The 10,959-nt window shown below is 35.7% G+C and overlaps 1 protein-coding gene across 1 annotated transcript; it reads right to left on the bottom strand.

Moving 5' to 3' along the window:
• Positions 1–6,743: 6,743 nt before the first annotated feature.
• LOC125472584 lies at positions 6,744–9,567 on the bottom strand. Its single transcript, XM_048574229.1, has 5 exons — positions 8,939–9,567; positions 8,544–8,837; positions 8,101–8,452; positions 7,572–7,691; positions 6,744–7,461 (listed from the first exon to the last, which is right to left on the bottom strand). Exons 1-5 carry the CDS (start codon positions 9,263–9,265, stop codon positions 7,334–7,336), a joined length of 1,221 nt encoding a protein of 406 aa, XP_048430186.1. The 5' UTR covers positions 9,266–9,567; the 3' UTR covers positions 6,744–7,333.
• Between the last annotated feature and the right edge of the window lie 1,392 nt (positions 9,568–10,959).

Genomic DNA, 10,959 nt, shown 5'->3' with positions numbered 1-10,959 from the left:
TTAAAAAAAAAAAAAAAAACTAAAAGAAACCCACCAGTTCACACCGTTTCATTAAAGGGAACAGAGCTTTATAAATAATAGCATATGACGATGTCGTTTGGTTTTTAAACAACATTAGGTCGTCTTCTTCCTTGAAAACATTAGAACCTAGCAGAGCATTGCAGCGCACCAGCCCAAATACCAGCATGTTTGGAAGATCGGAAAGGAGGAATCCTCACTCTCAGTGGAGATTTCCAACGACTGAAGGGGTAGCCGCCCCTCCTTGCACCTATGTAACTTCGCCTGCCTTTATTTCTCTTTTATTTTATTTTAAGGGAACTAGGGAAGTAGTTAAATTGTATTTTAAATAGAAATAGATTCACTCTAGATTTGATTGTCCGGAGCTCAAAGATTTGATAATTCGGACCACTCAAATTAAATTTGACAACCGTTATTAACTCATTTCGCTAATTCATCTCACACAAATCAGAGGTTCTGATTTCTCTTTCATACAAGATTAAGTGATGATCGACTTCCGATTCCAAGTACGTACTCCATAGATCATAGTCATGCATACTCAAGGATGACATGTATGAGTGGTGGAATGGATAGGATTCTGTCAATCATTTTGCAATGCTTCTATCAAATCTCAATCGACGTTATACTATTTCAAACCAACCTCATACACGCAATAATACGTATGATGACACCATAATTAAAAGACTGGAAAATAATTAAAAAATTACTCAATCCAATTATCTTAACATGTTGTTAATTAATCCTAATCAAAGGTTTTATAACAGTTGCAAGTGGCTATTTCCTACAGTAGTGGAAAGGTGTTCAACTCTTGCATAACGGTGTGAGTTCAAACTCCGTTGGTGATTAATCTAATATATAATCGAACAAAATTCATCGTTTGGCCAAAAAAAAAAAAGTTTATAATAGTTAAGATATCCACCTACACAATATTGCATGCATCACCATGCCGAGTTGGCCTCGGTTTCCATTGGTGTAACAAAGATCAACAAAAATGGGGTTTTAATCGGGTCGCTGGTTGAAAAAACCGTTTGAATTCGACATTTCTTAAGTCTCAACAAAATTATTCTATTTATTAATGAGTATTATTTTTACTTACATGTAAGTTAAAAATTTTAAATTTAACTTACATAAACAACACGACGTATTATATTTTGTGTTAAGTTAGTCCTAAGTATAATACTCCAAGAACACGTCCTAACAAATTGAAGAAGCTTTATTTTATTTATTTTTTTGGTAAACAAGAAGCTTTATTTTGTACGTTTACTCATGCCATGCATGGAAGACTGCAGACTCTTTTGCATTTTGACCCACCAAGTGATGAATATTATACGTCCATCGGGACAAAGCTTACAAAAAAAAGAAATCGGCAAAGGTCAAATTTGAAGTCCAATATAGCAGCAAGAGGATCCTCTTCTGAGTTTAAGATAGGGATCTTCCAGACCAATTCATCCGGACCATTCAAATTTAATTCAACAGCTCCAAACATAGGAATCCTCTAAAAGTTATAATAATTGTAACCGTTGGATTAAATTTAAACGAGATGGGATGGCAAGAGGATCCCCATCCTGAGCTCAGGAGAGGATCCTCTTCTCCAATATAGCAAGTGCTACAAAACAAAAGTATTAACCAAGAATGAGGATCCTCTCCGGATCCTCTTTGTGAGGATTTCTGAGATACTTCAATCACATTCGTTCATCGTATATCGAGCGATCAGAAATTATTGTAAATGTTTTTATTTAAAATTAAATATAAACAATATCGGAAGAAAACTGACCATGTACGATGAACAGATGTGATTGGAGGATCTGGAAAGGATCCTCATTCATTAACCAAAAACATGACATGGTAAATTGAGTTGATGTAATTTTGCAACGATGATGATATATTTAATTAAAGGGCTGGTTGGATAAATCAAACTCATATCTACGTGATTGAAACTTATGACTTCTTACTTACAAGTAAAGAGAAATCTCAAACAATAACATGATGTCCCAAATTTCCGACTTAATACTTTGCTTGCCTTCCATTCTGGATTGGTATAGATTACGTTACGGTTGCATATAAAGGTATAAGTATGTCTTTGGCCTAATTTAGATTTTAAATTTTAATGCAAATGCATCAGATTTAAATGCAAATGCAAATCTCAGCAAACAATTAAGACGGATAAAAACTAATAAATTGTCGTAGTAGATAGGGGTGGACATCAATTCGACCAAATCAACCAAACCGGCTAAGCCAAACTATAGTGATTGGAAAAGTTTGGTTTCGAACAAAGAAAAAATGGATGTTTTGATATAGACGCCTTGTTTTTAAATATGATAGACTAAACATCTATTCCTTTTGCAAATTTGATTAAAAATTTTCCCTACAATTTTGGTACTTTAATTTTATTTCATTAGACGTCTATTCATGTTAGCATTCCTTTTTTTTCCTCCTATTTTTATGCACCTCTTATTATTATGATGATTTAAGATTTTTTTATTTTTTATTAAAATATTTATTTTAGTAAATTAAATATAATATAACAAAACTCGTTGTTAGGTACATTTGGCTATATCGGTACGATTGATTATAATGATACATTTAGTTACTTGGTACATTTGAATTTTTGGTCTGTTTAGGTTCCTGGTACATTTGAATTTTTGTTACGTTTGTTTTCAAAACATAAGTTTTATTACTTTTTGTCCTAATAACGAGGAATTACTTTAATTAATTTCTTTTTATAGAAAGAGTCATTAATCAACAGACAATAGTTTTTCTATTAATTCAAAATTATATGATTTATCATTATTATTTAGCATTATCTACAATAATAAGGATTTATCTCCAATCAACTAAAAGTTGTTCGAGAGACTTATCTATCAAAAAACAAGACTATCTAGAACATTGTGTATGAATCAAACATATTTGTAAACATTCCTAAAAGATGAATATTCATTTTAATATAGTTTATAATTGGGTACGTTTTAATTCGGGCTTGATACGTTTTCATTTGACATTGGTACGTTTCATTTAATGTTAGTACGTTTCCATTTGGCGTGGGTGTACATTTAGATTTGAAAAGTTTAGGGCCTGTTTGGTAATGTATTTAAGTCGTAAGATTTAAAAATTTTAAATTGCAAACCAATCAAGTTTTTGAGTCTTAAAAAAAATTGTTTTCGAGAAATGTTCTTAAAAAATGTTTTGAGAAATGATAAAAATTTTCAAATAGGATACCAAATAGCCCCTTAAATTTTTAGACTTAAATATAGTTGAAATTATTTAAAATATATAACAGATATTTAAATGTAAATTAATTTCAATTAATATGAAGTAGTTCAAGTCTGAGTATCTTAATCAAATGTTTCAAAAGTGTAATCAAAAACTCAAAAAGCATAAATGCTTAGTCTACAAAAGTCTAAAATGAGGTATCTAATTCTAATTTTCTCAAGAAAAAATGGGAACATGCTAGAACCAAACCGAACCATTATGAATTGGTTTGGTTAAATTTTTAAGCTTTTGTAAACCAACCTAAGCCTAAATGGACCAACTACTTATATATTGACTTTTTTATTTTACACGTGTTATCTTTGTATTAGTTTTAAAATGTTGATTTTGAAGATGGAATATTGAAATTATTATTCTTTGAGTTAAAACTCTAGTAGTTAATAAATTTTGAACATTTACAACATTGAGGTGAGTAATATTTTGGCTACACAAAAGATGAGTAAGAGTTCTTACTCAAAATTATATGTTGCCAGTCAAAATTTATGTTTATGATCAAAATTGTTCATATTATAAATTACTCTATAGATATCACATATGCAAAAAAAAAAAAAAAACTACAGTTGTTTAGTTATCGAACTGTACAAAAACAAATGAAATGAATTGGTGAAGCATTACAAACGCTTATGTATTTGTTACAGTAGATTGATTAAACAACTTTCGTTTTAATTTATTTTTTACATAAATGATATTTATAGGTGAATTTATAATATAAATAATTCTGATTATAAGCACATATTTCTATTATTCAAATATGAAAAATTTTGAGTAAAAATTCTTATCCTTTATTTATTTATTTTTATTTTTTTGTCGAACTTATTCTTTGTTGAGTAACCAAACATCGTTGCATAATGAGGTTGTGAAATATTCAAAGGGGAGAGGGAAAGATGAAAGAAGGACTCGCGGAAAGCACGTAAGACCGAGTCAAACTCACATCCGGCGGAGATGGAAGAGAAACTAACGCACACATACCCAGTACCCCAATCACCTACTCACCTCCCACCACCACCACTACCACTAACGACACATCGACCGACGAGAGAAATCTCAGTGTGAGCATCACCATCACTAACTATACATCAATCGTGAAAATTTTAATATGTCAGAAACACGTTTGATATACTAAATGTCACAATTTAAAAAAAATTTGACGTTACATTCTAAAAGAATTTCTCAACCGACGTGGGCCCATTCTAAACAACCATCCGCACTGCCCTAAGGGCCAATCACGCGCGTGACACCCCACGACGAGTGGTTGTGCGCGCCATGTGAATTCATTTCAAATTGCATGGCTCTCCTGGCTGCGACGTGGTTGACCACCACTTCACCATCACATCCGGAAAACAGTGGCTTGCTGGGATTTTAAGCGGGTCCCGCTCTTAATTTTTCATAACAAAGAACCCTGTTCACTCTCCGAATCTACGTATCCTGAGCTTAAAGATTAAATGATGCAGACCATTAAAATTTGAACTAACGGTTACAAATAAAGATCTTTCTAAAAGTTATAATAATTGTAATCGTTCGATTAAATTTTAATGATCCGAATTATTTGATCCTTAAGCTCAAGATCTAGGTTCAAACGAAGAAAAAGTCGAACATACTAAAACCAAATAAGAAACACGTTACATTTTTTATTGAGCCAAATAAGAAAGTGAGTACATGATTAACCGGTAGTAAGTACTTAAGTTTTATCCATTTTCATACACCTTTTTGCTCCACACACATTTTTTATTAATGACGATCACATTAAATAAATCAATAAAATCGACTGTCATAACCAAACGACAACGCGTAAAAAACAAAAAAAAAATGTGAAAATCATTTTATATATTAAAAGAGTTCACGATGCGGTGATCTAACTAATAATGCAAAATCATGTGGTATCATGAGACTTTGATCCAATCGCGTAATGTCATAAAAGGGTTTCGGTCCACCGATGTTAGGTTATGAGACATTTTTATCTAATAATACAATATCATAGAAATAAGTTCACCTTTGAGTGTTGAGATCAATTCATATAAAACTGAGTTCACAATTATGCAGCTTCCAAAACCACATACTAAAATCAAGTGGCTGTTCAGTTTAATAAAATAATATTATAAACGCATGTGGTTTAAAATTTTGATTTTCGTAACATTATCCTTATATTATCGAAGAGGATTCTCTATTCTTCTAATCTCTTTATCATTTCATGCTCTTTTATTTGAACAGTTACAATTAAGAAATGTCAACATCTTATATTGATTTTTTTTAAAGATAATAAGATAAAAAGTAATATATGAGAAGAAGAGATGGAACTCATGGAAGGGAATGAGGATAAGAAGGTAGCTAATCCTCTTCCTATGTTATCAACCAAAAACTCGTTTCATAATCCGTCTCCTACTTCCCCAAAGTCAAAACACAAAAGCAAACCAAAAACCGGCCACATGTGTGTACGCCACGTGTAAAAAGCAGGCCACGCGTTGGTCCCACTAGTTAACATCTCGCGACGGCCCTATCGGTGGCGCTGCTTCCCTCTTAAGCAAACCCTCTGTCACTCTCAGAAAATCTCTCAAACGTCACCTTTTTCTCTCCACAACCAAACTAATTTCGTTTCCCTCGCAACGTCAGTCTAATCAAATGTTAATTAATTAACTAAAACTTTCTTTAATTAACAACTAACACAAACATAATTAATGGGTTAGTCACATGAAACTAAACAATCCAGCTTGCCGGACTTGGGGAAAAGCAAAAGTCGTTTTTAGTAACAAGCATAGCTTCTTCTAGATCTTTATGAACTCTCACATAAATTAATAAATATGCTTTTTGGTTTTTTTTTTTTTGGTAAAATAATATGCTTTTTGGTTTTAAATTTAAGAAAAACTAACAAAAAAGATTTAAAAATTTTGAATTTTAACGATATAGATAAAATATAAAATAAAATAAATAATATCAAGATTTATTTTTTAATGTAAAAATATAATTTTTATTAAAATAAAAAATACCAAAAATTTTTCATTAAAATTTCATATCCGACTTGCATTGAACCAAGCAGACAAATTTAAATGCAACTTGGAACCAAACCCAAATCGCACAGCCCCAAAAAATAATGGCATGAGTCTCAAACCCCTAAATACCGTCACATGTCGATAATATTGAACTGAATTCAGGTCACATGTCGATAATATTGAACTGAATTCAGATAAATTTACACGTACTATGGCACGTGTACTTCGATATAATGATACCATGACGTCTCATGATAACAATACTAACAAAGAAAGTTTACACATTCTGTATTATTGATTTTAACATTTAGTATTAGTGCAAAACTGATAACAATACTAACAAAGAAAGTTTACACATTCTGTATTATTGATTTTAACATTTAGTATTAGTGCAAAACATCATGATAATCATATACACGTATCATGTAAATCACGAATAACTCTAAATAATCAAAGAAAACAGTGGAGGTTGCATTTACATACAATCTTCTTTTATTATTAATACTAATAACTGTAAATAATCAAAGAAAAACAGTGGAAGTTGCATTTACATAGAATCTTCTTTTATTATTAATACTATTTGCACTTGCATAGCCATGGTGGGTGGACTGGATTAGGTTGGAATCCAAACAAGGTCTTCACCCTTTACAACTTTCACTGATAATTTTCTGGGATCCCAAACATAACGTTATCCCACGGACTAATACAAAACAGGGACAACAGTCCAGTCAAATATGACCACCAGAACAAAAGCTGCCTGCTGCTTCTGCTTTTCTGCTTCTGCTTATGCTGCTATGGCAAATGCAGCAGCTTGTACCATATCCCCTTTTGATCAAAGTAGACATTTTTATTTTTCACCCTAACCCTAATCCAAAAAACATTTTCTTCTTCTCCAACCTGTTTTGCTGTCCTGTCCTTCTCAAAAACTACTATTTTCTTCTGTACTAAAACCTCCTACTATGGTAAAATAAAACCCCTTAAAAACCTATTGCAAACTTGCATTTCCTTTCTTGCTAAACTCCTTCCAATTTGCTCCCTAAAATTCCCAAAATTCAAACAAAACCCTAGTAAGTCCACTCCTGGGGGAGCCTAATCTCGTTGCTCGCTGCCGGCTGCGGCCAAATATTGCGCTTCTGCTGCAAAGTGGCGGTTCTGGTGGCAGCAGCCTTACTCCGAAGCTGAAGAGCAACCTCTGTAAATTTAAAGAAACAAATGAGTACACGAAACCCAAATTATAAACATAAGACTGGCATCAGTAAAACCGTTAGAAAGTAAAACAAGAGAAACGGTGTTAACTTTTACCGTAATCAGAGTTCAATCTGCCATTAAAACGACGCTGAAGCTGGGGCTGTTGCTGCATGTCGTCAATGTTCAAGTTCAGAGCCTGCACAACTCTAGCTGGGAGTAGAGCTGTGGAACACACTGTACCAAAAAATACATGAAAATTTTAATGAGCCCACCAAATCCAATGAAAGAGTTGGACCAAATTAATGCCTTTGAAGAACATTGTCCAGATCTGAAAAAAACAGAGCCGGCAAAATTTAATAACCTTCAACATCTCAACCACCCAGCACCCAAAAAACCCAGAGAATCATTAAAAAAAACTTAATGATCTAACCCACAAGCTTCAATGGAACAAGAAACAAATTTTATTTACTGGGTAATTGGATCTTTCTAACTGGGTTTTACTTGAGATTGGACTTATCTAAGTGGGTATTACTTAAAATCGGATTTTATAACTGGGTTTTACTTCAAAAGTGAAATAAATACGTTTGGAAGTAAAAAAAATGGGGGGGGGGGGGGGGGGGGGGGTGGGGGCCGGGGAACGAACCTTGCTTCTTGCGGGGTTCGAATTGGGGGCCGACTTGGCGGGGTAAGAAGACGCCGGTGCCGGAACGCTCAACTTTCGCAGATGGGTTTTGGTTTCCGATATAAACCGCTCTGAATCCGGACCCGTTTTTGTTGTACTGTTGCTGCTGCTGAGCTTGTTGCAGAGGCGGCCATGCAGATGGCGACAAACCCAGAGGCCGAGCATTGAGAATGTTGGGAGTGTTGTTTCTTGCTCTGGTTTGGTGGTTTAGGTGGGGCTGCGGCTGAGTCTGCGCCGGAGGATATCGAGTTTGTGCTCCCCAGACCGCTGCGTTCTGCTCCTTCATCACCTGTTGCTGCCTCAACAGCTTAAACTGCGGAAAAAATGGAGCGGAAAACATGAATGTGAGGTGTTCGATAAAAGGCCCCAGAGATATTTGGATACATGTTCAAGAGTTTTAGTACCTGAGCGGCTCGCAAGTGCTTGTGAGAAAGCGATTGCTGGTGGTAGTAATAAGCAGCATCTGGGTGGTGGTTGGTGGGGACCGAGACAGGGAAAGGCTTTCTTGGAGGACCCAGGAGGCCTGTGCTTTGGTTGATGCGCATCTTGGCTACTTCCCCTGCAGCCGCATGCAGCAGATCCCAGGTGGCCGGCGGCGACTGGGCGTTCGGGCTTCCGCGGCTCGAGCCCTGTCCGCAACCGCAACCGCTGCCAACTGCGCAGAGAGTCGACTGGGGAGAACCAGAAGCGACCCAACCCTGCAAATCAGGCAAAAAACATAAATCTCAAATAAAATCAGAACCGCCATTAAAACGTGTCGTCTAGAAACAAAACAGAAAGTATTATTTTTTTCTATTACCTTTGGCTTCTTGGAGGCGAAAGCAGAGTCGGGGTACTTGAACTCGTCGTCGAGAGTGGAGCGAGCCATTTGGCGGGTCAACCCAGCGAGGTAGTCTTCCTCGTCGCTCTCAGTCTCGCTCGACTCGACCGGCGAAATGAAATCCGATGAAACCCCAAAAGTGCCGCCGTAAGGAAACTCAAACGGGAACAGAGCTTTCGGAGCATCAGTATCAAACCCATACCCGCCACTTTTATTGGTCTTTGAGTTGAGCTCCATGGCCGGTGCGTCGTCGTCGTTGAGAATCTGGGTCGGGAGCCAAAACGCAGCGTCTAACGTATCGTCCATCTGGGTAGTCCTTGAAATAGCAGAACAGAGAGTGAATTGGAGAAAAAAGTAGAGAGAGAAAGTGGGGTTTGATGGGTCTGAGATAAGGGGGTTTTGCTGCTCGGTGAAGGTATAATAATGGCGAGCCCAGCTGTGTTTGCTGGTGCTACGTAGAGACTAAACAGGCACCCAGCAGTATCGAGATGTAGTGGTTAGTGAGAGTGAGAAAACAGAGGAGGTGGAGGAGGAAGAAGGCAGAGAGGATGTGAGGCTTTATTGAAAGTTGGGACGAAGCCCCAGAGGCCTTTTTAACAGTGACTCGGTTTATTAAATTATTAAATTTGATTTATTGAGGGGGTGTGGGGGGAGAGAGAGAGAGAGAAGAGAGAGAGAGAGAGAGAGAGAGAGAGTGTGTGTGTGTGAGAGTGAGGAGAGAGAAAAGGGAGGAGGAGCGAAAAGTAATACGGCGAATGGGAATGGCAAACCAAAAACGCAGCAGCAGTAAAAGAAACGCATAGACAGCAGGGCTCTCACGCGGAAACGCGGGCGTGGGAAACACGCGGAACTCGTGAAGGGGAAAGGTGAAGTAATTTAGGGTTGATTTGGTATTGCTGTGTTTTAAAAAAAATTATTTTTGCTGTGCTATGAGAATAAACTTATTTTTGCTGCTTCACGCTTTCAGCTTTTTTCACAAAAAACTATGAAAATAAGCTGTTTTTAAGTGTTTATCGAACACTTTTTTTATAACCACTTTTTATAAAAGCACCTTAGTACCAAACCAGTACTTAGTTTTATCAAGCGAGAAGGACTTATATGGCACGAGAAATTTTTCATTGTGACGAGAATACACATATCTCATTATTTGTATAGTAACACGTGGTGTATCATCCCATATTCCGATCACATTAAATAATCTATCATGTAACACGAGACATCATTATGACAATAAATCCATACCATACGAGATTTGATACTTGTTTGAGTCCAACAGGGGGAAGAGCTTTAGCACTCGGCAACCAAATGACATCTCTTATAATATGTGACTTGTTATAAATAGGCAAAAGTTAAAGAAATAACCTTTGCTAAAAATAGGAGCTAGGCTGTTGCAAGATATTACACAAAATGATTGCAGATTAAAGAGAAATAAGAGGATATTAAAAATATTCTAACTTATCTTTCTTTTCTTATTGCTTTTGTATCATTTCTTTTGAACACTCCTAGTGCTCTATTTATAGAGCAACTACTTTGAAAACTTACAAAAACTTTACTATTAGCATATAAATCTTTAATATATACATGTGGGCAAACATACCCACTGTTTATAATACTCCCACTTGGATGCCCACATATCAACATCAGTTGCCTTGTTAAAACCTTGCTTGAAAAAATCCAGTGGGAAAAAACCATAGCGAAGGAAAAAGAGTACAACTTTACCAGGTTTGTTGATATGATGTTGAGCATGCTTATGTTGCCTCGTTAAAACCTTGATAGGAAAAACTCAATGGGAAAAATCCTAATTGAAGGGAAAAAAGTACAACATGCATGTATTATAGATGCTTCCCTTGAATTGTATCTCCCCCTGATTCCGCATTCTTCAAATTTGTAAGTTGACGTAATCCGATTCCCTGTACTAACTTCTGAAATGTGCACTTTGGTAGAGATTTGGTGAATAAGTCTGCCAAATTTTCATTGGAATGAATTTGTCTGACCTCAAT

This window comes from the organism of the source record quoted next, unplaced genomic scaffold, assembly GCF_019419815.1.
Source record: "Pyrus x bretschneideri cultivar Hongxiangsu unplaced genomic scaffold, Pyrus_bretschneideri_v1 Contig11, whole genome shotgun sequence".
Lineage (NCBI taxonomy): Eukaryota > Viridiplantae > Streptophyta > Magnoliopsida > Rosales > Rosaceae > Pyrus > Pyrus x bretschneideri.
The sequence above is the reverse complement of the archived record's forward strand: the minus strand, read 5'-3'. Positions and strand labels throughout refer to the sequence as shown.

Excerpts from the sequence above, each read along its gene's own strand:
- LOC125472584 (XM_048574229.1), bottom strand. The coding sequence starts at position 9,265 with ATGGACGATACGTTAGACGCTGCGTTTTGGCTCCCGACCCAGATTCTC. Across the intron at positions 8,838-8,938 it reads TCGCCTCCAAGAAGCCAAAG|GGTTGGGTCGCTTCTGGTTC; the intron begins GTAATAGAAAAA and ends CCTGATTTGCAG. Across the intron at positions 8,453-8,543 it reads AGCACTTGCGAGCCGCTCAG|TTTAAGCTGTTGAGGCAGCA; the intron begins GTACTAAAACTC and ends TTTTTTCCGCAG.